Source organism: Daucus carota, chromosome 6, assembly GCF_001625215.2.
Source record: "Daucus carota subsp. sativus chromosome 6, DH1 v3.0, whole genome shotgun sequence".
Classification (NCBI taxonomy): domain Eukaryota; kingdom Viridiplantae; phylum Streptophyta; class Magnoliopsida; order Apiales; family Apiaceae; genus Daucus; species Daucus carota.
In genome coordinates, this window is record NC_030386.2 from 34,917,532 (window position 1) to 34,943,076 (window position 25,545).

General features: G+C 36.3%; 3 protein-coding genes, 1 long non-coding RNA gene and 1 pseudogene across 8 annotated transcripts; 3 read left to right on the forward strand and 2 right to left on the reverse strand.

Annotated features, from left to right (window-relative positions):
- Positions 1-224: 224 nt before the first annotated feature.
- Positions 225-7,960, reverse strand: LOC135147137 (uncharacterized). 5 transcript variants are annotated; one of them, XM_064079890.1, is made up of 8 exons: positions 7,754-7,960; positions 6,821-6,883; positions 5,354-5,459; positions 4,112-4,294; positions 1,229-1,714; positions 1,048-1,134; positions 839-920; positions 225-483 (listed from the first exon to the last, which is right to left on the reverse strand). In XM_064079890.1, exons 2-7 carry the CDS (start codon positions 6,866-6,868, stop codon positions 856-858), a joined length of 975 nt encoding a protein of 324 aa, XP_063935960.1. In that variant the 5' UTR covers positions 6,869-6,883; positions 7,754-7,960; the 3' UTR covers positions 225-483; positions 839-855. The 5 variants fall into 5 exon arrangements, with proteins under 5 accessions (XP_063935960.1, XP_063935962.1, XP_063935959.1 ...); XM_064079892.1 differs by having other exon boundaries at positions 839-917; positions 7,754-7,959; XM_064079889.1 differs by having other exon boundaries at positions 225-503; positions 7,754-7,959.
- A 2,544-nt stretch (positions 7,961-10,504) lies between these two features.
- Positions 10,505-12,308, forward strand: LOC135147145 (flotillin-like protein 3). The gene is made up of 2 exons (XM_064079956.1): positions 10,505-11,578; positions 11,715-12,308. The coding sequence occupies exons 1-2, from the start codon at positions 10,652-10,654 to the stop codon at positions 12,204-12,206; spliced, it is 1,419 nt and encodes a 472-aa protein (XP_063936026.1). The 5' UTR covers positions 10,505-10,651; the 3' UTR covers positions 12,207-12,308.
- A 603-nt stretch (positions 12,309-12,911) lies between these two features.
- Positions 12,912-15,294, reverse strand: LOC135147146 (two-component response regulator ARR9-like). The gene is made up of 5 exons (XM_064079957.1): positions 14,851-15,294; positions 14,657-14,760; positions 14,342-14,419; positions 13,848-13,918; positions 12,912-13,410 (listed from the first exon to the last, which is right to left on the reverse strand). The coding sequence occupies exons 1-5, from the start codon at positions 14,954-14,956 to the stop codon at positions 13,128-13,130; spliced, it is 642 nt and encodes a 213-aa protein (XP_063936027.1). The 5' UTR covers positions 14,957-15,294; the 3' UTR covers positions 12,912-13,127.
- Positions 15,295-17,181: 1,887 nt separating this feature from the next.
- On the forward strand, positions 17,182-17,843 carry LOC135147147 (uncharacterized). Its single transcript, XR_010284681.1, has 2 exons — positions 17,182-17,321; positions 17,404-17,843. It is a non-coding gene; the product is annotated as an uncharacterized LOC135147147 (long non-coding RNA).
- A 2,189-nt stretch (positions 17,844-20,032) lies between these two features.
- Positions 20,033-22,274, forward strand: LOC108225052 (pectate lyase-like; annotated as a pseudogene).
- The last annotated feature ends 3,271 nt before the right edge of the window (positions 22,275-25,545 follow it).

Consider the following 25,545-nt stretch of genomic DNA (forward strand, 5'->3'; position numbering starts at 1 on the left):
TCAGTGACGTCACCAGAAACAAAGGGTGAACCAGTACTTGAAAAGAACTGAAAGAATACAGTTCATTCTATATATAATTTGAAATAGACGACACCAAAAGTACAAAAGAATTTGTGTCACAATTAGCCCATAATTTCCCTCAACTTCAAACAATTTTACAATACTAGAACTTACACGACACCATTCAGGCATTCACACTCACGGGAGCAATATAAACTGGCTAATGACATAACTTTCTATTCCATATAGATCATAAGCAAAGGCATCAAATTTAGTATTACAAAATATTTTAACTTCATGCTGCAGAACAAGGTTGCCTGTGAATCTCTACAAATCTTGTTCAAACTATTATAACCTAAAATCTAATTCCATTCTCCATGAACAGGTTATTTTTCAACAGCTTGTAGTCAATCAAAAACTTCTAAAAGTTCAGAACCACCAATCTCCCCACTTCTGCAAAGCTGTACACAAAAAGGCTGCTCCCTACAAATTTTCAGTTGAATCTGCATATTAAGAGATAGCAGATACCAATGAAAATCATAGAATCATATAATAAAGTTAAAAAGGTAGACACAAACATCATTGTGCAGACAAATTTGCATGAAGCTCGAGGTGGGGGAAAAATAGTTATATACATTCTATGATTTTCATTTAAAATCAAGTCCAGATTTAAAATTTTAAATATCCTCAAAAATTAAAATTAATCTTCAAAATAACTATTAATATTTTGCACATAAACATGCATGCAAAGTTATATGAAATCTATATTTCAAAATCGCGGCTAATGGTATGAAGAGACGACAAGACCAGACAAGGCTTTCTCAGTGTGAAAATGTACCCTTAGAGATATTCCAATTAATCACTGCCAAAGTCTTCATAGCTCAAGCCTTCTGATATAGTGTCCAACCTCTTCATATCTTCTGACCAACCAGAAATGGATATAAATTAAATCCACTTCTCAAATGCATGCTTAGTGCAAGAGATTTGTCATCTCATGAATACCTTTGAGCCCTAAGTATGATGACTTCGAAAAGCAATAAACCTTACCTTGATGTTCTGTCCTGCCGTTGGGATCCAAAAAGTTGTCTCCATCAGTTGCCAGAAAGGGTGACCTGGAAAAGTTCTCTAATATATCTGACATTCAAGATAAATAAAATAATTTTAGGGCATTCGATCCATAAGATTTTACTAACTCGCAACTATAAGACAAAAAAGAGAGTAAGATCACCATTATTTGAGAAATCAGCAGTCAAGTCTGACAGACTGAAATTTCTAGGAATTTGGCCTAGAAATCCAAATGAGGACGTGTCAGGATCCAAGATCGTCTCACTTGGCTGTTGGGGGTTGGACTCTACACCTCCAAAAGATGGAATAGATGGATCCACCATTGCAGAACGTGCTTCCAAGACATTGCCATTAGCACCATAAATGAACTGGGAAGAGCCTGCATATCCAGCTTCTGTTTTCATCATTCCACCATTCACTGTTGGAACCATTCCCAAGTTTGAGTTCTGAGCGAAAAGCATGTTTGGAGGGACATCTAGTCTTCTAGCATGGATGGACATATCGACTGAAGGTTGCATGCACGGATGAAGTGATGACATGCCATTACCAAAGGCATTAGATAAGTTGGAGCCAATAGACTGATGCAAGAGCTCTTGCTTCATGTCAGCACCTGTTTGCTCTGGGCCAAAGCATGCCGCATTTTGGTGCACTGCCAGCAAGAATCAATCAGACCTTGAGTATTCGAAAACTAAAAGTATGCAACATCAGGGCACAGAATAATAAAAAACTTCCCAAAATAAAAAATTAAATTTGCACCAAGTAGCAACAAATTGACCGTCATAAATATGTAACGAGAAGACGAGTAGATCAATATGACGTGTGGGCTGCATGTTTGTTGCTCAATTTGGAGAACAAAAGATTTATACTGCTGGCACATGAAATACATCAGACAAGAAGTGGTCAAATATCATCTAAGAAGCGTCTCTGACATTATGGATAGTACCACCAATTACGAAGCATAAAGCATATACAAATTACTACCTTACGCTAGCCCAATATGTCATTCAGTGCATATAGTTCAAAATTGCCTAGTACCACATTTAATAATTCAACTTTTGCACTTCTCTCATCTGATCGATTAAGGAGCAGTATAACAACTAAGAGCGTGTTTTGCCTCGGCTTTTATGCCTGGGCTTTAAGCCATTCGACTTTAAGCTGAAAAATATTTGTTTGTGTACATAAGCTAGAAGTCGGCTTAAAGTTAAAAATAAGCCGAAAACCGACTTAAAGTCAGGAGTTGGTAGGTTGTACTATTTTGATTAATTTATTTTATTACTATAATAATTAAATAAAAGTCGATTTCAATACTAAATTAATAATCTCTCAAATTTATTTTTGTTATTATATTTTTAGTTACTCATAAGTCACCTATGATATAAAATTACCCAAATAGACAATTTAAGCTGAGCACTTATCACATTAAGTCACTATAAGCCACAAGTCATTATTTTAAGCCTACCCAAATGGGTCATAAGTAATTTAAAGACAAGTTACTTTCATGGTATTTATGGTATTTATTTAATAACTTTTTACTATTTATGATATTCTATCACATTTCTTTAACCAATTGCGGCAGCTTATATTTTTCCCAGTAATGACTATATCAGCTTTCTCCAGATCACTGTTCATATAATAATATTGACCTCAAAACTGACGTAGAAGTGGGCAGGTATTGCAGGACAAGTCTATACCAGATTCAGTAACATTAAGAACAGTATGCAATAGTAGCAAATATCAGATTAGTTGAACATCTTGAAATAACCACAGAATTCTTTTATTTACTCATGTGAGTTACTAAATTTCCAGCTAACTATTAACATTACAACCAGCATCATTACTGCGTCAAAAACGCGTAAATAAAAAGTGGAAATATCATGTCTAATTTGTCTTCAACAATGCATCAAGGCTAAAGTAGATCATATCAGAGTTCTTAGAAGCACTTAATGAGCTGATGAGCAGATCAATATGATGTGTGGGGCTGCATGTTTGTTGGTCGAAATGGTGAACAAAAGGATTGACTGGGGCACATATACATATATCTCAGAGAAATGATTCAGTATCATCTACAAGCATCTCTGAGATTATGGATAGTACCGCTAATTGCGAAGCATCAAGCATATACAAATTACTACGTTCTGTTTGCCTCATATGCCATCCAGTGCATGTAGGTTATAATTGCCTAGTACCACATGTATGATTCAAGTTTTGAACTTCTCTCATCTGAACAGTATAACAACCAAGTAAATTGACGACAAATTTTCTCTCCATATACATTAGAGTCAACAAGAAATCACAGTTGGGATTTTAATAAATTCTTACTATCTATGGCACTCTACATGGCTTTGACCAATTGTGGCAACTTATATATTTGCCAGTACAGACTAAATCAGAATTCTACAGATCACTGTTTATATAATTTATCTTGACCTCAAAAGTGACATAAAAGTGGGTAGGTATTGCAGGAGAAGTCTATACCAGATTCAGAAAAGTAAAAACCAGTAAGCAAGTAGCAGCCACATATCATATTAATTGAACAAAAATAAAATAGACATGGAAATTTTTTCAATTACTTATATGGATGTTACAGAATTTCAAGCTAACCATTAATATTGCAACCTGCATCATTATTCAGAGAAAAAACAGTATTAAAAAGTGCAAATAGCATGTCTGATTTAATCTTCAGTAATGCATCAAGGCTAAAGTAGATCATATCAACGTTCTTAGAAGCACTTGCTTGGGTGGATGCCTACTCCTAGTACACTGATACAATGGCCCATTTCCTTGAAAGTCTCATTTACTTGTCCTTTCATATCTAAGGCCCAGTATGGTAACTAGTGCCTAGTGGCCTGAAGTATTGCCAACTTTAGCTGCAAAACTACATGGCATACATTCTAATTGCCCCAAAATCTACATGGTAATACTTTTTATCAAAAAGACACTTCATATATAGAGGACAGGGAACATTTAATAATAAAATTAGTAGACGAATATAGTGCACAAAACTGATTAAGCTCCATAAATTGAAGATGTTTAGAAACTAACTTACTTTGTTGGATATGGGATCCATTTGATATAGGAAGCGGAGCAGCTCCAATTGGGCGTATCTGATGCATTAGCTCAGCCTGTTTTTCAAGCAATTTGTTGAATTCTATTATTTGTTCTTTTACCACCAGTCTCAGATGATATGCCTCAAAAAATTCCTGATTCTCTTCTTCAAGCTTTTGCCAGACTGGTGAAATAATATATAACGTTAGATGCAATAATTGTGTTTCTACATATCAAATTAATATAAAGTACTCTTATAAATGTGTTTATTATTTATTATAAAGTTTAAAACTTTATCCATACTTCTTCTTTCATTGATTTCCACTATGCCACTGCACACATATAAGTTGACTTAAATGAATCTAAATTTCAATACACATTTCTCGAGCCAAGTTTTTTGCATTAAAAACTCAATAACATGTTTATTTTCTATTATTATTATTATTATTATTATTATTATTATTATTATTATTATTATTATTATTATTATTATTATTATTATTATTAAATGATTATAAAGCAGAAGGACACGTTGATAGAACCATAAAATCATACAAGATCATCCACCAAGAGGTGATAAGAAACCATCTCACTGACATGTTCACCATCTGGCAACTCATAAGTACTAAGTGTAAGTTCAATCTATACCCAATAGCACATAACTGTTAAGTCATAAACCTATAATTAAGGATCTGAACCAAACTCCCTTAACTAGTTTTAGAAGGAAAGTTGACCACTTAATCAATCTGATGACATTTAGACTATGTCTGAAATAGATAAAAAGTGTACATGCTTTAGAACCATTGTACTAAAGGAAGTTGCTGGAAATTCAGCTGAGGACAAGGGGAAAAGAGAAGAATATGTGACTTTCATATTATTGCAAACTACTCGAGCAAAAGCACATAAACAGGAAAAGAATTATTATGCCCATCCCCATTCTCTCTGTTGTTCTATTTGTCGAGTAAAGTCATTTAATATGTGAATTCCTGCCATTAACCATTATCTCTTTGTAAAGAATGTGGTACAGTCAGACACAATGCATTTCCAGCTGACCCCAACCTAGTTATCTTAAAACCAATATTTTATGTGCAGCAAAGGCCAAATAAATATATGAAAACACACCCTCTTAAAACATCTGAAACTCCTTTTGGACATTTTTTTACAAATTTTAGAAACACAGAACAGCCAAAATCATTTCCTGTTATTCCAAATAGTAAGATGTATCCATAGAAACGAATCCTACCGAGTTCGGTAAAACCAGGTTCAATCTTCGCTTGCTGTAAAAGTGTCCCCACAACTTCCTTTTGACTCATGTACAACTGAAGGCATCGTTCTATGAGATTTTGTACCTGCCACATAGAATAATATCCAGGAAAAGAGAAAATTCAATTGTTTTAATCCTTATATACCTATAATCCAACAGATCCAAGCACTTTAAACATGAAGAGCACCAGGACAAATTTAGGGAAAAACCTACATTTACACAATTAGATAGTTGGATTTCCCGCCTTGAATTCATAAATACGCTTACCATTTACCAGTGTTATGAAAAGCGCAAATCGGTTCTAAGCGACAGGAGGACCTTCTAGCGCTAAAGAGGTCAAGTGGAAGCTTAAGCTGAATTTTAAGCAGATTAATAATATATATATATATATATATATATATATATATATATATATATAAATTTTTAGTTATGATATTAATATATTTAAAAATAAAATTATGTTGTGATAAGAATTTAAAATTATAATATTCCTAATAATATATTTTTAAATATAATTATAGTTATATTATGAATAGAATTAATTTTTATAATTAAAAAATTAGCAAGTCAACATTATTTTGACTACTTATTCCGCTTAATGGTCTGTTTAATTTTCAAAGCCGCCAAATCACCCGCTTAGTACAAAATCGAAGCGCTTTAGGCATCGATTCCGCCTAGGCGGCCGCTTAATGCGCTTTTTAGAACATTGGTTTTTACAACACATCTTCCGGGATCCGTGCTTTTATTTGCTTAGTACAATAAAAACTTTCACAATTTGTAATTCTTGCATTATGAACAACAATAGAAATGTCAGCCCACTATGTTAAAAATACTTATGAACTTACACCGCAGAATTTAATACACAAATAGCTGAGATGGGGTATGTAAAGTAGTTATGGTGACAAAAAAATGCGAGTACCTTCAATATCAGATGTTCATAACAAAAATAATAGCATATCCATACATGCTTAACAGGTGATAACATAGATTAAATTTGAAACGATAAAAGTACATTAAAGAATATGAACCACGTCCAAGAGAGGAAAGAGGGAGAATTGGAAGTAAAATACTTTCGACAGCTTATATATCAGCAAATACAAAGCTGTTATAAGTTCAATCGCATATTGTACCAAACATGATGCTAATCTCAAATCTCAGGAGATTTTACATGGTACCACACCTACCACTCCACTACATTTTTTTTGGAAAACAGAAGCCAAACTTGAGAAGACATAAATGCACCACTAGTGAGCACGACTACGACTACTAGCAAATAAAACTGAACTAGTTACATCAACCATTGCATATCTTTTTTCATATTTCTGAGAGGAAGATACCTACCCCTCCAAAAGAATATATCATTTTTCACATTCCTATAAAATCAGAGACAATGAGATACGGAATAAAAACTGTCCATAAATACACAGTTTTGTGTCAATGGCTTACCAGCTGTATGTCCTGGCGCGAAACCTTCCTTATGTCCCCACTAGACATTTTTTATATCTGAACCTGAAAATAAAAGATAATATTCAAGCTAATGCAACTCGTTGGAAACTCGAGTATATATGCCAATTCTCAATTACCAGTCTCCCCTTTAATAATTACTAACAAATTAGCAATATATTTATCTAGTAGAAATTTTAATACCCTATTTGTATAGGAGAGGCACTTGTCATTTTATCCCATTATTAATACACCATACTTGCCATATTATCTGATGACTAATACACCATACACCATACACGCTGGCGCTATTATGAAAACTAGTTTATAACTTTAGTGTGATGCATAACATAAAAGCTAGTAACATCGATGTATATAACAATAATACCGATCAAATATCTAAAAGAAGAAACTAAGCAATTCACCAAGAACAAATATACAGTCAAGAAAACAAGTTTCATGCATTATAGAATATAAAAAAAAAAAAAACATGATCACTATTCATTCATCTAAACCTATTACAATTCACATCATGAAGGGTTAAATTTCTAGGGTTCAGATATATAAATATTTCAATTCGCCATTCCAGACATCAAATTTCCCAAAAACGAAGTTATTTAAAAACAACAATTGAACAATCACACAAAATTATTGAATCAGATAACATGATCATCTCACACACACAAAACTCCCTCCCTCTCTGTCTCTCTCTCTCTCTCTTTCTCTCTCTCTATCTATCAATATATCTATCTATCTCTATCTCTCTGTGTGTCTCCCCTCTCTCTCCCTCTCTCTCTCCTTCTCCCTCTCCCCGTATCTCTCTCACACACATAAACAAAGCGTGATAAGGATCACATACGACAAACACGAGAAAAGCCGTATAAACAACACATACAAAAAAAAAAAGAGAAGAAGGTAGTGAATTGAGAGAGGAACCTGAGCGAAATTGATGTGTGTATCGGTGTGTGTGATCGAGGGGTCTAAATATTTTGGATAATATGTTGGGAACAAATAGTTGCTGCAGCAGCTTAGTGCGGGTGACGTGGGCTAGGGACCGTGGGGCCTGGAAAACAACAGGAGTAGGACCCAGATATGATTGATCCGACGGCTAGGAAGAAACAACAGCCCCCGTTAACTAACTCGACCGCCTCCTGGTCAAAGTCCTGATTATTACTAGCTGCTCTACACTTATCCATCAAATATTTCACGCTCGACATGACCAGGCTGAATAATCAGGTCAAGGCCCAATTGGCTCTTGCTTAATGGTCCCATAGCCCAGTTTGAAAAGGCCCGTCATGCAGCGGCCATTTATGGTTCAATTTCCACAATGTTTGGCCTTTTCGACATTATTAAAATTAAGTACACATAAATAACACAACTTGATTTAGCAAAAAAAAAAATAACACTACTTGAACCAGCGGTTTTTACATGACAAGCCCAATTGATTGGCCTGTATTTTTATATCTTTTATTTTCTGGAAACACGCTTTAGAGCAATGTTTTGATCGGATTTGGTAAGTGTTTTAACTTTTTTTTTCTTTTTTTTTGAAAATGGTTAGTGTTTAACTTGGACTGAACTAAAGCTCTCAAAGATGCTTGCAGCTAGTTAGAGTTGTGTACTTGATTAATTGATCTGCACTCTGTAGTTTGTATTATAAGTGTGATAGGGACAGTATTGTGATTTTGAATTGCAGGTGGTGGTGTGACTATCCGATGTACTCTATGTACTTTGATTGTCCTCCAATATCCACAAGTTCAAAGAAAAACAGGATTCTATTTTAATGTGAGCACTATGAGCATGTTTTGTCCGTGTAGACAACAGTGCCAAAGCTGCTTTCATAGATTTTCAGTAATAGATCCAAACATAACATTTACAACTACATCACAATTTTTATATTTTTTGGAACTTCATAATTTGGTCATTAACCTTAAGCTCTTAGAACAACTCCAGCTTCCCTGTTTGGAGTCTTAAATCAAAATATGAGGAATAGGGAAAATAATCCACTCCAACAGTATCTTAGTGATTCCCTAAATCACTAAGATCCACTAGTCATGCCTTATCTTTAGGTAACCTCTCTCCTCCCCTAAATCTTATTTTATAATAAATTTTGAATACAAACATGTTCGCCTTATCTTTAGGTAACCTTTCTCCTCTCCTAAATCTTAGTATTTTATAATAAATTTTGAATACAAACATGTTCTCTCTCTTCACTTATTGCAACAATGGTAACTTTTAATAATAAAATAGTATATAAGGAATGAATATAAGGAATATTGTTGGAGGTGAGAATAGCTATTATTATCTTAAGTCACTAGGATCCAATATTTTATATTATATTTAAGGAATGGGCTAGGATGCTGCTGAAGATGCTCTTAGAACGCTGATTCTCCTCTCTCATAAGTAAACGAGGTTACTCATAATCAACTGAGGTACGTCAATAGGAACGGATTATAGTGTTTCAGACTATCGGTGCATGTTAAGACGTCGAGTGATGATTGTTCCATCTTATATCAGAAGAGTTTTAATGCCTTATTGTTAAAAAAAAGGGAGCATTCTGTTGAGTGGCTTTAATCCAAGTTTCACATCAGAAAGACAAAGAAGATTTTAATGTCTTATTGTTAAAAAACTCTATTAGTATGAGGCTTTTTGGGAGAAGTCCGAAAACAAATCCACGCAGACTATTCTGGCTAAATATATTGCAAATGTAATTACCCTTGTGTTCTCCGGTTATGATGCTATGGTATTTTGTTATATTGCTGACTTATTGATGTAGACTCCTGGAAATAGTTTAAGAGGAAGAATGCATAATACAGTATCATTGTAGTTTTGAGTCATTCATATGTAACGTGCCGAATGAGCTTCGAATTCAGTTACCTTGCACTTTCATCCGTATAAAAATAAAAGGGAAAATAGATTTTTTTGCCACCGAACTTATTATGTTTTTAGAAACTTGCCACTCAACTAATTTTTTTTTCCTTTTAGTCACTGATGTTAGGTTCGGATTTTTTTTTGCCACTAAAGTTAGGTTCGGATTTGATTATTACCATTTTATTAATTCTTTATAGTATTATTAAAATATATTGATAATCTGTAATATTTTGATGATTTGATATATGTCTATCTTATATATAGTACTTCTATGTACCTAAGATCATTTATCTTCGGTGATAAGAGTTTGACACGCATTTTACGGTTTCTAAAAGATGTAGTCTCATAAATTATTTTATTTTTTCTTCCAAATAAAAATTTAGTGTTTGAATTTTTATATGCAAAGAGAAAATCTCATAATCTCATACTATCACTACGTATTAATGATGCTACAATATGGCAAAAAAAAAATATGCTACAAAAAATTATCACAATGCTAATAATCATATCCGAACCTAAGTTGGTGACTAAAAACAAATCCAAACCTAACATCAGTGACTAAAAGGAAAAAAAATTTAGTTGAGTGACAAGTTTCTAAAAACATAATAAGTTCGGTGACAAAAAAATCTATTTTCCCAAAATAAAACGAATAGCAACATCTCACCAGTAAGGTTCCTTGTAATGCTCACACTACAATTTAAGTTCCACATTTCTTCTTCTGATTTGGATCATGCCTTAATTCCGTATTAAATAACAATTTAACTGCTGGAACTGAGTGATCAGCCGTTTTCTAAGTATATCAACAAGAATTTTCCTGATAATTTCCGAAAATTCCCTTGTGTCACTTGCCTCTGACTGTGTATTTTTACACCTACTCCCATGCGGCTATATATAAGATGCTAAGCTTATATTTCCCCATCAACAAGTGTATCCAAAGTTTTAATTTTTCGTGATCTTTTAATCACCATGTATAGAGTTGCGAGAGCTTCAGAGTACCTGGTAATCACTGGCGCCGGGATCACTGACATAAAAATAGCGAAAAAAGCATGGATTTTCCCGGGACAATCCTGCACCGTCTTCGATGTCTCTCCAGTGAACTATACCTTCGAAGTTCAAGCCATGAGCGCTGAAAAACTGCCCTTTGTCCTCCCTGCTGTATTCACCATAGGCCCGCGCCTCGATGATGATGAGAGCCTTTTTTTGTATGCCAAGCTTATTTCTCCCCATGACAAGCTCTCGCACCATGTGAAAGAGCTTGTGCAAGGCATAATTGAAGGAGAAACTCGTGTCCTTGCAGCTTCAATGACAATGGAAGAGGTTTTTAGAGGTACTAAAGAGTTTAAACAGGAGGTTTTCTCGAAAGTACAGCTTGAACTCAATCAGTTTGGACTATTAATCTACAATGCAAATGTCAAACAATTGGTTGATGTTCCCGGACACGAGTATTTTTCATACTTGGGACAGAAAACGCAGATGGAGGCGGCGAATCAGGCCAAAGTTGATGTGGCAGAGGCGCGGATGAAAGGAGAGGTTGGATCAAAGTTGCGAGAAGGACAGACGCTTCAAAATGCAGCCAAGATTGATGCAGAGACGAGGATTATAGCGACGCAGAGGCAAGGGCAGGGGAGGAAGGAGGAGATAAAAGTGAAGACTGAAGTGAAAGTGTTTGAGAATGAGAGGGAGGCCGAGGTGGCACAGGCGAATTCTGAGCTGGCAAAGCGAAAGGCGGGGTGGGCAAAAGAGGCGCAGGTTGCTGAGGTTGAAGCAGAGAAGGCCGTGGCGCTGAGGGAGGCGGAGTTGCAGAAGGAGGTGGAGATATTGAATGCATTGACTCAGACGGAGAAGCTGAAGGCTGAGTTCTTGAGCAAGGCCAGTGTGGAGTACGAAACCAAGGTAATATATTTTCGATGCAAAGGAAATATATAATTTAGCTAAATATAGAGTATCCATCAGTAGCAATAACAACTCACGATGAATTTATGAGCAAGATATCTTATACGTTTCTTAATCTAGCTCCATTGTAATTCAGGTACAAGAAGCAAATTGGGAGCTGTACAAGAAACAAAAGGAGGCAGAAGCTATTCTATACCAAAAGGAAGAAGAAGCAGAAGCTCAAAAAGCCATAGCTGATGCCACATTTTATGCACGGCAACAAGTAGCCGATGGGGAATTATATGCAAAGCGAAAGGAAGCCGAAGGACTAATGGCACTGGCACAAGCACAAGGCACATATATCAGCACCCTGTTGAAGGCAGTGGGAGGTCATTACGGTGCACTAAGAGATTACTTGATGATTAACGGAGGAATGTATCAAGAAATCGCGAAGATTAATAGCGAGGCTGTGAGAGGATTGCAGCCGAAGATTAGCATCTGGTCTAATGGAGAAAACAGTGGTGACGGAAATGGTATGAAAGAGATTGCAGGAGTTTATAAAATGTTGCCACCTTTGTTTAAGACAGTGCATGAACAAACGGGCATGTTGCCACCAGCATGGATGGGCACTCTGAGTAACGACTCTTGAGATTAATTCACTCTGCATTGTACTTGCGTATATGTTGGGGTACTGCTTATGCGTGTGTCAATAATAAAATTTTTATTGTTTTAATAAAATTTGTTAGATACTTCGATCTATGATGCTCCTATATCCAAATAAATTTTAATTTACTTTAAACAAAATCTTTAACTGGTCCAGATGGAATATATGAAACCATTTTAATAAGGAATCCATGTTGGAATAGCATCACAAAAGATAATCTGAACTAGTTCCTCTGTCTCAAAGATATGAATATAAGTCTACTTTATTTTTGACTAAGCAAAAAAGACTTTGATTACTTTATATGATTTGGATCCGTTACCGTTTCATCCGTCAAAGCAAATCCCTATAGTTAGATGCCGATCCAGTCAGAACATGTAACGTGCTGGGCCTCGAAAACGTATGAACGAATTTTTTTGCTAAAGCACAGCACATTTAGCCCGTCAGTGGATGCTTCAACCACAGAATCATTTTACTAATCGCAATTATAGGGTGCAACAAAGTCAATTATAAAGCGCCTAATTATACTATAATCCTCTTTCACACAACCAGGTAATCACGGTGGCCGACAAATAAAGGCCTAATTCTATATATTATAAATAAAACAACATTATCAATTGATCATGTTAGCATCATAGCTTTTTAGTCAGATATATCCAGTAATACATGTAGTTAACGTAAGCACATTAGAGAGACAATGTAAGGATGAAGATATATTACAAATGTGAGCAAAGTTGTTCTTGATGACCACACCAAGTTTGTTAAATTTACAGTCATTTTCTCAGTTCCTTTAAAATCAGGAGAACAAAAATGCAGCTAGTTCATGTACCAAAACATCAAAGTCTCTCTAATTCCTCTAATTATAAACCAGGATTAGAAATCAAACAAAATCTATCAGTACATTCAGTGTCAAATTACTGTGAGCCCATTGTATCTCCGCCGGGTTCTGTCCTGTGAAACTTCTTCTTCCACTTCAGTAGACTTTCTCTTCGTGTTATTGCTGTCATCTGGCTGAGGTGGTTCTGAAGACTGAACCTCTGGCGGGACTATTTTCTCCTGTGATGATACTTCCTCCTGTTCTGCCTTTTGACAGTCTCTGTTTTTGGTTTTCATCATATGGGGTTTTAGCTTATTCACATCGGCTAATCTTACTGGTTTAAGAAAAAATTCTTCAGCGCCTTCTTCCAAACATCTGACATATTCGATTCACAATAGTAATTAGAAAACAGTTCCTTTCGAGTCAATAATCATATTATAACTATGTGAGCTTCAAACATGTAGTTGTATTCCCCTGTAAACCATTTTGATTATGAAACTTTACGATAAACATAAATCATAGTTACTCAATTTAGTACAAATCATCTGTCACGGCATTACAAATCATTAATCACCTTAGTACCAACCATCAAAGAAACCACCAAAATAAACCAATACAAAGTACCCTTCTGTAGTTTGTAGGCATTTAACATATTTACATATGTACATCAGAAAATCACTAATCTCATTAGTAAAAACCGCAAAATACTAAAAACTCCAATCCGGATCACCCTTCTGGACAGACTACATCAATTTGTATTCAAGTAAACATTTATACATTTGTAAATCAGTACATGGTTAAGTTGTTATTACCTGCTGATTCTTGAAGGAACATTTTCAGATGACATGATCACTACTGGTATGTCTCTGAAAGATGAAGATTCCTGTGAACCAACATACATTAAGCTTGTTAGTTTCTTTACCTTCAAGGAAAAACATACATTACATTTTATTTTTTTTGCAGGGTGTATTAATTAATATCAATAAAGTGGAGAAAAAAACATTTAAAAAAAACGTAAAAGTAGTTTTTTTTTTAAAAACCTATGATAAGTTGTTCTGTTTAGGTGGAAAACAGGTGGAAACTTTTGGTGGACATAATTGAGATGGATGGCAGCAGACTATGAGTATGTAAGCAACTTTTCAGAGAATAATACTATGAAATTGAAATTGTGCATTATGAATGTCAGGCATTATTTTCCAGAAAAGGAAAGAATTGCAGTTAGAAAACGGTGAATAAATAGGTAGAGAGAATAAGGTAAAGCTGAGGAAGAGACAAAAGGAATACTATAAAGCAAAGCACACCATACCTTAATTTTCTTCAGCAAATCATAGCCTGTCATCTCTGGCATACAGTAGTCTGTAATTATTAGGTTCACTTCCACCTCCTGTAATACAGAAAAATCAAATGTTTATTTGGGATTATAAACATGGTGTAAAAATATGTTATAATCAGAACTAATCGATTAACGTAACAATCCAGAATATATTGAAGATTTTTTCCGATAAATTGGGGAATTTCAGAACAGTGCTACTAGTCACGAATACTTTGACAAGTCCTATTACTAAGAAATTAGTAGAAAGAAACCAAAAAAAAAAAAAAAAAAAAAAAGTCAATATCCAACCTGCTGATTATTCGGGGAGATAGAAGGTTCATTTGAGTTGCTTTCCACATCTTGACAAAAACCCAGAAACTCCAGAGCTTTGCTCCCAGAATCAACTGTTGTAACTGGAATGAGAAAAACAAATAAGAAATCAAGAAAGTCATACAAAAAAAGTAACCAATCTTTATATTTGTAAATAGTTTAGAAAAGTTTACCTTGATATGAAGCAGTTTTGAGAAGCCTCTCAATGAGTTTCCTATCTATGATGCTATCATCAACAGCCAAAACATGAAACTCAGACTTGGTAGTGGCCATGCCCATTGTAGAGAAAGATGAAAGAGTGGTGAAATAAGAGGGGGTATCAGAAGTAAAGGAGGAAGGTCTGTTGTGGTGGTGGATGGAGATTATATTGAATTATAAGACGAGCAATAAAAATGGAGAGCGCAGGAAGCAAGATCTGACCAGATTTCATCGAGAGATTTTCCGAAATTCGGTGCCAAGTTGGTTATGGATTACAAGGTAAGCAATAGTTGAAGGTGAATAAAATTGAAAAGTGGGGAATAAAATAAAAGAATGCATAGCCTAAGAAATGGGAGCTATAAGTCTTGAAGTTTGTTTTACCATGGTGTAGTGTGTTTATATATTATTTGTAATTGGCATGGGGATTGAAGGCAAGCCAAAAGGTAGGGTGGGGGCAGGTGGGGCCCGATAAAATCCGCAAGAGATACTGGTGAGGTCAGAGAGAGAGAGAGAGAGAGAGAGAGAGAGAGAGAGAGAGAGAGAGAGAGAGAGAGAGAGAGAGAGAGAGAGAGAGAGAGAGAGAGAGAGAGAGAGAGAGAGAGAGAGAGAGAGAGAGAGAGAGAGAGAGAGAGAGAGAGAGAGAGAGAGAGAGAGAGAGAGAGAGAGAGAGAGAGAGAGAGAGAGAGAGAGAGAGAGAGAGAGAGAGAGAGAGAGAGAGAGAGAGAGAGAGAGAGAGAGAGAGAGAGAGAGAGAGAGAGAGAGAGAGAGAGAGAGAGAGAGAGAGAGAGCTCTCTCGCTCTCGAGAGAGCTCTGAGAGCGAGAGAATCCTAATAGAGCGATCTAGAGAGACGCGACGAGCGAGAGATCGCGCGCATGCTCGATCGCTCTCGCTTCATCGCTCTCGCTATCGATCCTCTCTCTCTCTCTCTCTCTCTCCTCGCTCTCTTCTCTCTCTCTCGCGATCTCTATCTCTCTCTCTATCTCTCGCTATCTCCTCTCTCTCTCTCTCTCTCTCGCTCTCTCTCTCTCGCTCTCTGCGTCTCTCTCTCTCTCTCGCGCATCTCTCTCTCTCTCGCCTCTCTCTCGCGCTCTCTCTCTCTCTCTCTATCTCGCTCTCTCTCTCTCGTAGCTCTTCTCTCTCTGCTCTCTCTCTCTCGCTCGCTCCGTCGCTATCTCTCTCTCGCTCTCTCTCTCTCTCTCGCTCTCTCCGCGTCTCTCTCTCTGCGCTCTCTCCTCTCTCTCTCTCTCTCGCTACTCGCTCGTCCTCATCTCATGTCCTCAACTTATATCAGATTCTTATTGGCAACCCAAAATTACAATTATGAATATAGATGTTTAGTAAGCCTTAGAATTCCTATAATGGGGAAGAAATGAACTGTTCTTTTGCCTCTCTTTTTCTTTGGGACGGCAAGAGGCAGGGTCCAGAAGTAAGGCATGCTATGTTCTTAGAATCTCAAGAAGAAATAGTCTTTAAATGAGAGGAGTCATCTTGATATTATTGATCAGACTTTGCACTTACAAATAATAAAATAGCAAATAGGATATACATATGTACTGCATATTTTTGTAGAAATGAAGATGAAAACAAACACAAAATTCCTTATGTCCCTCAGTCACAATATTAGGCATCTCAGACAATGATTTGCAGGGGATTTTGGAAGGGGGACAGGAAGTCGCTGTGAAGAGGCTCTCAAAGGACTCGAGACAGGGAGTTGATGAGTTTATGAATGAAGTTTCATGCATTGCTAAACTTCAACACAGAAATCTTGTGAGACTTCTTGGATGCTGCATTGAGAAAGACGAAAGGATGTTAATTTATGAATATATGCCTAATAAATGTTTAGATTCCATTATTTTCGGTATGATCCTTAGTGAAGCTTCTATGCATTTTTCTCATAAACTTTAAAGATACATTGCACTCAAGTAATCTCTACAAGCAATAATTCTACAAGCCAGATGACTTGATAAAAATGAAACAAATTGCCAGATACAGAGAAGTGCACTTCAGTTGATTGGCAAACGCGCTACAACATTATAAATGGCACTGCAAGGGGCCTACTCTACCTTCATCGAGATTCTAGACTACGGATCATTCACAGAGATCTCAAAGCTAGTAACATTTTACTCGATCATGAGATGAACCCAAAAATATCAGACTTGGACTGGCAAGAATTTGCGGAGGAAGTGAAACCCAAGCCAGCACAACAAGAATAGTTGGGACATAGTAAGACTACCTACAACTTTGAATTTGTAAATTTGTTTTTATCTTAACTTAGAAACTGATATTGTTTTGTAGCGGATACATGCCCCTGAGTACGCAATAGATGGCCTGTTCTCGACTAAATCTGATGTATATAGCTTTGGTGTTTTACTCCTAGAGATAATAAGTGGGAATAAAATCAGAGGTTTTCGCCATCCAGATCACAACCTTAATCTGATTGGTCATGTGAGTGCACATATGCATATAAAGTAACTTGTTGATCAATTTGTTATCGAGTTTTATAAACTGACAGTTGATAAATTTTCAGGCATGGAAAAGCTACAACGAGGACAAACTTTCTGAGGCAACTGATAAGTTGATCTTGAATTCAAGTAACGAGGATGAAGTGTTTAGAGTAATTAAAATTGGTTTATTGTGTGTTCAAGAATATCCAGAAGATAGGCCGAACATGTCATCTGTGGTTCTGATGCTGAGTAGTAAAATTGCATTGTCTACTCCGAAGAAGCCAGGGTTTTACTCGGAGAGAAGAGAAGCTCATGAAACAAATTCTTCATCGTTGAACAACACAGACTCCTCACCCATGAATACCTATACTTTCTCCTTGTTTGAGCCACGATAGCATGAATATAAATTCGCATCAGATTTGTTGGCTGTTAGTGTTTTTTAATTAATCATCATGTAAAAATGAGCTGTTGTTGGCCTAGTTTACTCCAATCAGAATAAATCACAGACCGAACAATTAATCTTTGGGTTTGAATTTTTTGATTTTCAAGAATGCAATATAATACATGTTAGTCCAAGATTGTGAGTTAATCACCTAGCATATATAGACAAGAATTAGCAAAGTATCAATGGAAGATTGGAAGGCAGTACTTTTATATTGTGCTGCTTGTGTTTATTCTCAATCTTGATCATCTCCTCTGCAACAGACACCATAGTTGCCACTCAGACTATTAGTGATGGAGAAACCATTGTTTCAGCCCCCGGGGAGTTTGAGATGGGATTTTTTAGGCCAGAGGGGATACCTCAGAATCGATAATTCGGTATATGGTACAGGAAAATATCGAATGGAACAGTTATAGTACTTCAGGCTTTTTGGTAGGGGTGAAATTGTGGTAGGTACTGATAATAGTACTGACAGGGTAATTTGGTTTTCGAATCATTCGAGATCAGTAATGAATCCGGTGGCTCAGCTATTAGATAATGGATATCTTGTTTTGAGGGATGAGGCCTTGGCTCATAGTTGAGTGGTATTCCTGCTCTGGATCAAAGTAGAATCTACAGGCCGAAATTTGTTATGACACAGAAGGAGGTTTACTATAGTTTTGATCTTTTCAATGATTCTGAATCAGCTATTACAAGGTTGACATTGACGCCTGGTGGACTTGCTTCGTCTGGAATGGAATAGAGAGAAACAAGAATGCGTGTTTTTTGACAGTACAAGTGCCTGACTGTGATAGTTATGCTTTGTGGAATGAATGTTCGGGGACCAAGCCAACAAACATACATCGTTAAGGACTTAAGGTGTATTTTAGATGCAGTTCCGATCCATCTAAAGTCTTAAGGCGTCGGAGTAAGCATGGTATGCTTAAGCTAGAAGTATAGATGATATGCTAAGCTCTTATTGTAAAACAGGAAAAATGTGGGACACAAGGTTAGTTAGAGGATGCAGAGTAACGTTATAAACACAATGATGAAATGCTGCAACTCTTTTCTTACAAAACATAATCTTTTGAAAAATTTAACTACCTTGAATCCGCAGTCAACTTCGTACTACTGTAACTGTATCAATGTTGACCCGTATAATATGCTACTCCCTCCGTCCCTATTTATCTGTCCATTTTAGAAGTAAAAATTTGTCCCTATTTATCTGTCCATTTATACTTTCAAAACTAATTTAATGATAGTTTTTCAAATATATCTCCATAATTTCAATTTTCAAGGCTTGACTTATTTAAAACTTGGTTGAATTCATGTTTTCAAGACATAAAATAGGGGTATTCCACCATTTTCAAGATATTAATTAGAGGTATTTAATGAAAAAGTTTATACAATCAATTATTCCTTGGTATGTGTTTTTTTTTTCCAAAATAGACAAATAAAAAGGGACGGAGGGAGTACTTCATTTTCTTCCCGGCCCTAAATAATGTTCGGCCGTCGGTGGATTAAAACAGAGTAACTTTTGTCTCCCTTTACTTTATTCAGCGTGCATTGCGTAAATAATTCCTGTTTTTTTCTTAAATTATCCGAATCTAATACAGCAATTGTTATGTATACTCAACCTTTTTAAATATATTTTTCTACGGGTAAAATTTTTATGTGTATCGTACTATCTTTTAGTGTCCTAATTTCATAATTTAGCCAGCATATTATTGAAAATAAATTAAAAAGGAACAATGAGTAGGATCAAAGCCGGGCACTTAAAACATTGATCATCGATTTTGCTCCAACACTTAAAACATTAATCTTAACTAAGTTAATATTTTAAGCACGATTTAGTTGGTTACATGGTTACCCTCGTTTAACAAATTAAAAGACTGCATCATCTAGCTCGCCTTCTACAGTTCTACTGCCTTTATTTCAAGCAAGCACGGCAATTATAAATTTATAATATCTAAAATACATATTTTACTTTAATTATTTAAAAATGATTCATTTTTGGAAATATTTTTAAAATTAACAAATTGTTTCTAAAAATTTTAAAATCAAATTATTTTCCCACAATCCCAATTCCCAACACAAACCTCCTGCTATTATGCAGCTCCCAGTTTGGTTCGGTGATTCACAAATCACAACTTTAGTTGGCCGTGATGAGGTGAACTAATCCATGCAAAGTGAGAAAAGAAAAGAAAAAAAGACACACACATTTCGATCCTAATGATTTCAACACAGATATCTTACCCATCAAACGGTTTAAACCACCAAGCAAATGGGAACTGAAGAAAATAAAACGGTGCTAGATTTACTGGTTAAGTGGACCTTTAGTAATTATGCCTAATTGCGCCATGCAATCCGGATCACCCACTTCACTATAAATTCCTACTTACCCGGTCCTCTTATTCCAACAGAGTGCCTCCAAAAAAATGTCAAGCCTACCTTTCTCATTCATCTTCTTGTGCTTGCTCTCAACTCAATGTCTTCTTGTTTGTTCTTCCACACTTCAAGATCCTGAAATCGTGGTTGAAGATGTCCACAGGTAGATTTATACTCTGCAAATTTTGTTCCGTTTTTAGGAAAATAAATATCTTTCACATCAATGACGGATCTAATAAGAGGCAGGGGTCACGCTTCCCTCCTATAAAATTTTTCAAGTTTTTTCACCATTCTAAATCTTACAAAATTATAAAAGTGTCCCTCCACAAAATTTAAAAATATATTGATATTTTTCGAAAATTTACTTGGTGCCGCCAAGATTTAAGTCCTAGATCCGCCACTCTATCACGTTGTTACATATGCATGGCTAAGTTTGTGTCACTCTGTTCTGTTGCAATGCAGGAGCATTAACAATGCCTCGAGGAGGCAGCTAGGATATCTGTCGTGTGCAACAGGCAACCCCATTGATGACTGCTGGCGCTGCCAGCACGACTGGGAACAGAACCGGTATCGTCTAGCCGATTGTGCAATTGGCTTTGGCAAAAATGCGATTGGAGGGAAAAATGGGAAGATCTACGTGGTCACCGACTCGGGGAACGATGATCCGGTGAACCCTAAGCCAGGCACGCTTAGGCACGCAGTGATCCAGGACGAGCCCTTGTGGATCATCTTCAAAAGAGACATGGTGATCAAGTTGAAGCAGGAGCTTGTTATGAACTCATTCAAGACAATTGATGGCAGGGGAGCTAGTGTCCACATTGCTAATGGGCCGTGCATTAAAATTCACTATGTTACAAATATTATAATCCACGGCATTCATATTCATGATTGTAAGCAAGGTGGAAATGCCGATATAAGAGACTCCCCGCACCATTCGGGGTGGTGGACTGTCTCGGATGGTGATGCGGTGTCGATTTTAGGTGGAAGTCATATCTGGGTAGATCATTGTTCATTGTCTAGTTGCGAAGATGGACTGATCGATGCGATTCATGGATCCACGGCCATCACAATTTCTAACAAACTATATGACACATCACGACAAGGTTATGCTGTTGGGGCACAGCGATTCATATACGCAAGATAAAAATATGCAGGTTACCATTGCGTTTAATCACTTTGGTGAAGGCCTTATCCAGAGGATGCCTAGGTAAGATATTCAAGTTAATAATCTCTATTTGCCTTTTGGGGTGTGGGAAAATTTTGTAAAAATACCTATGTTTTCAAACTTATTTTCAGAAATACAGTCAAAGTTGCGTATAAGGTCGTAATGCTGATCGAAAACAGTTGTTTTTCAGGTTGCAATTGTGTTTTTTACGAACTTGGGTATTTTTGAAAAAACTTTATTTTTTTCCACTTATGCTTCAAACCAGCTGTAATAATGTTTCAAGTCACTAACCATATGTTTCTTGCATTACCATGTAGACAATATGATGTGTGAATTTTTACCAACATGATATTAATGTGTTTTGGATAAAAATGCAGGTGCAGCCATGGGTACTTTCATGTGGTAAATAATGACTATACGCATTGGGAAATGTATGCGATTGGTGGGAGTGCAGCCCCTACCATAAATAGTCAGGGAAACAGATTTCTGGCACCCAATCTCAGATCCAATAAAGAGGTATGTACTCAAAATGTGACCATGGAGTTTCTAGAAGTCGGAATAATGACCTACAGTAAAGGGTTCGATTCTCACTCACTCCGACAAATTTTAGTACAAATGGTCGGGCATGTCATAATACATTAACACCGCAGATAATAGTTACAGCACAACGATCACCGAGATTTAAAACTTGTGTGCAAGGTGACAAAGCACGAGGATGCAGGGGAGGGGGAATGGAGACACTGGAATTGGAGGTCAGAAGGGGATTTAATGCTCAACGGGGCATATTTCAGAGAGTCAGGGGCATCATCGCACTCGTTTGCAAGAGCCTCGAGCTTAAATGCAAGACCATCGTCCCTCGTGGCTTCTATGACTACTTCATCTGGTGCACTTAATTGCCGAAAGGGCTCTCACTGCTAGCCATATTATTACTCAACGCACTTTACTTATAGCTATATACAACAGTTTTCGTAATTTTCAGACCTTGATCTTGCTTAATTACTCCACTGCTTTTCTTTCAAGTGTTTCAACATAGTCCAGCCAAGCTTATAATGCACAAGAGTTGGCTTATATGCTGTGTGCTTATGTCAATCAAAAATCATGAAATACGTACCGGACATCTTTTCACAGTATAACGAGCCAAACTAAAATTTAAAAAGTTAAAAGTTTATACTCCGCGGCAGAGCTCAACTTTTAATAGCATTCTTGACTTTTGAGTCAATAAATCAGCTACTGGTCTCTAAAAGAAGAAATCAGCTGCTGGTCTCTGTGATATACCTAAATCTGAACAAAACTTTGTATCCATGACAATAACAATGTGATTAAAACAAAAGATCTCTAACCATCGAAAACATTTAGCTAACGGTGAACAATATGAATTAAGCCAATATATAGGACGGCCAAATTAAGGCCACATGTTGCTTAAATATGAACAAACCAATGTTTTACGGGAAATTAAGTCAATCATACATGAATGTATCACAAAATAAATCACAAAGACAATAAAGTAAACATGAATGTGTGTGAATCATTTTAAAATCAATTTTGTAGTCTCGTGTAGTCGGCAGTTTTTTTAGTTTGACGCAAAATATCAAAGGTAATTTGCATTTTTCTTGAAGGATGATGTCAACTTCCATTTTACAAACAAAATTTAAATAATTAATACTATTGTTTACATAATAACCATATAATATTACTTAAATTTATAATATAAGGAATAGCTAGTTTAATATTGTAGCTGTCCGGAAGAACAGACGTGCCATCACAAGCAATTTCAAGAATGTCATTTTGAAAATAAAAATAGTTAATACACAGAATGTCTTTATATATCATATCGTGAAAAGTGTTGATTAACTCTATTTTAAATACTCCCTCCGTCCCCCTCAATTGTTTACATTGGAGGGGGACACGGAGACCAAGACAATGTATGAAAATGAGTAAAGTTAGATGAAAAGCGGGTAAAGTGGTGGGACCTATTAATATTTAATAATAGATTTGAGATAGTGGAGGATTGTAGTGGGTGTAATAGTAGTTTTTATTGTTAAATATGAGATAGTGGGGGAAGATAGTGGGTGTAATGATGAGAAAAACTTACTATTTATAGTAACGTAAAGAAATGAGAAGGACATTCCAAAATAGTAACTGTAAAGAAATGAGAGGGACAGAGGGAGTAGTACAAGAGCATCTTCGATGATGTACTTGTAATCGTTAGTTAACTTGGACGGTAAGATTTATGTAAAAAATTTAGAACCTATAAATCACTTGATACTGGCTATGTTGGTTGGTCATAATTAAAAATAATATGTTTTAATATTTTAGAGTGTTTATGTCAATTTAATATGATCGTAAACGATGTGTAATTTTTCTACACAATTCTTAAAGGTCTTAGATATTCGACAAATATAACCATCCAAGACATGATTATATTTTTTATTTTTGATATATCAACTCATTTTTTGACTGGGTTTTCGGAAGTTGTTCTTGAACAATGTTCACATTATGCTTGACATCTTGACACGCAGATTTGTTTTGATTGCATATAATGTTCCGTGTGCATCATTTCGAGCAAAGAGTTCATGCAAATTTTAAAGATCCAAATATCTACTAGAGAAAAAAAGGAAACCCGAATATATAGAACGTCATTTTATTCATAGAACAATTGAAATTCATCATAACATGCATGCATGGTTGTTCAATCCCTTTGTCAGAAACAAATTTACAACAACAAAGCACCAGCAATAACAGCAACACCTGCGGCAGCAGACATCTTCACGGCACCAGCTCCGCTGTGGCGGGTGCATCAGCAACAGGTCCATCAGCACGGGTCCATCAGCGACGGGTGCTGAGGCCTCGCTGGCTGGAGCTGGGGGAGACGAAAGCTCGGGGGCAGGGACATCAGCACTCTCATCCTCCTGAGACTCAGCAGATGGTGCTGGGGAAGAAGCCACAGGAGCATGGGCGGCCTTCGCGGGGGCAGCCGATGGGGTAGCCGATGTTCGGGGCGATGCAGCTGGGGAGCTGGTGGGGGCGTTGTCTGCAGAGGCCAAGCCAGCGATGGCGAGGAAGACGAGGGCTAGAACAACCATTTGACGGGCCATTTTTATGTGGAGCTGATTCTTGAAGATTTGCGGTATTTGTACTTTTGCAATTATTTAAATTAGGAAGTGCAAATACAAATCTCAAGAAATGCTGAGAAAGTTGGTGGGGATGATGGAGTTTATATAGAGGGGCAAGAGGTGAGAATTTAGCATGCATGGATCATGGATGGACGAGGTTAAGTATAAGGCTGGATTGATCTTTGTCATAGCACTAAAAACGGATGGTTGGTTAGCTGGTGCAAGAGGTTGAGATTCAATATTTATGAATTTTGCTAAATTTAGGAGAATATGGGCACATATATAGCTAGCATAGAGGATTGATTTAGGAGACATACAAACTTTTACTATATTGTCAACACAATATAAGGCCAAGAATAATAGTCCCACTAGAAATATAAGTCACATATATACCGAATTTGTGTACTGCATAAAATCTACATCTTTTATATAAGTGGTTAATATAAGCTTAGATCTAAGCCCCGTTCATCTTCGACGCAAGAGCGGTGTGTAAATAATTAAATATATAAGCTGTTGTTGGCCCTCGGAGTCACCTTAAGCATATGTACGGCCTTCAAAGTCATGATCGCCGGAGAATCCCTTCACTTTCACATCAAAACGCGAACTTGCGTTAAACACAAAACACAATTTCGATTCACGTTTGCGTTTTTATCTTTTCAATGAAGAACGCAACTTCAAGTTGTATTTTACCTCATAAACGCAACTTCAAGTTACTTTTCGAATATTTTTTTTTTTAAAATTAGTTTAAAATCAATTATAAATAAATCATTCTAAAACTCAAATTTGAACTCTAAAATATTAAAAACTATCAATCTATATATTAAGATTAATTTTTTAATCTGGTTCCTCGGCTTTCGGGCCTCACGGCCCTAAAACCTCGAATTAATTAGCGTTTAGCCTCGAGAGTTTAGGGTCTAAAAGCCCTAAAACCTCAATCCTAAATCCTACCGTCTGTCAATTTAATTTCAAGTATGAATAAATCATTCTTAAACCCAAATGTGAACCCTAAAATGTTAAATGCTAATTTACGTTCGAATATTAACATTATTATACTGATTTCTCGGCTTTAGGGCCTCACGGCCCCGCCTCAAATTAATTAGGCTTTAGACTCGAGGGTTTAAGGTCTAAATCCTAACTG

Coding starts and splice junctions, on each gene's coding strand:
- LOC135147146 (XM_064079957.1), bottom strand. CDS start 14,956: ATGGGCATGGCCACTACCAAGTCTGAGTTTCATGTTTTGGCTGTTGAT. Junction 13,919..14,341: donor ATTTGCTGAAGAAAATTAAG/GTATGGTGTGCT, acceptor GTTGGTTCACAG/GAATCTTCATCTTTCAGAGA. Junction 13,411..13,847: donor GTTCCTTCAAGAATCAGCAG/GTAATAACAACT, acceptor CGAATATGTCAG/ATGTTTGGAAGAAGGCGCTG.
- LOC135147145 (XM_064079956.1), top strand. CDS start 10,652: ATGTATAGAGTTGCGAGAGCTTCAGAGTACCTGGTAATCACTGGCGCC. Junction 11,579..11,714: donor GTGTGGAGTACGAAACCAAG/GTAATATATTTT, acceptor ATTGTAATTCAG/GTACAAGAAGCAAATTGGGA.
- LOC135147137 (XM_064079890.1), bottom strand. CDS start 6,868: ATGTCTAGTGGGGACATAAGGAAGGTTTCGCGCCAGGACATACAGCTG. Junction 1,135..1,228: donor TGCTGATTTCTCAAATAATG/GTGATCTTACTC, acceptor CTTGAATGTCAG/ATATATTAGAGAACTTTTCC. Junction 921..1,047: donor CGGCAGGACAGAACATCAAG/GTAAGGTTTATT, acceptor CTGGTTGGTCAG/AAGATATGAAGAGGTTGGAC.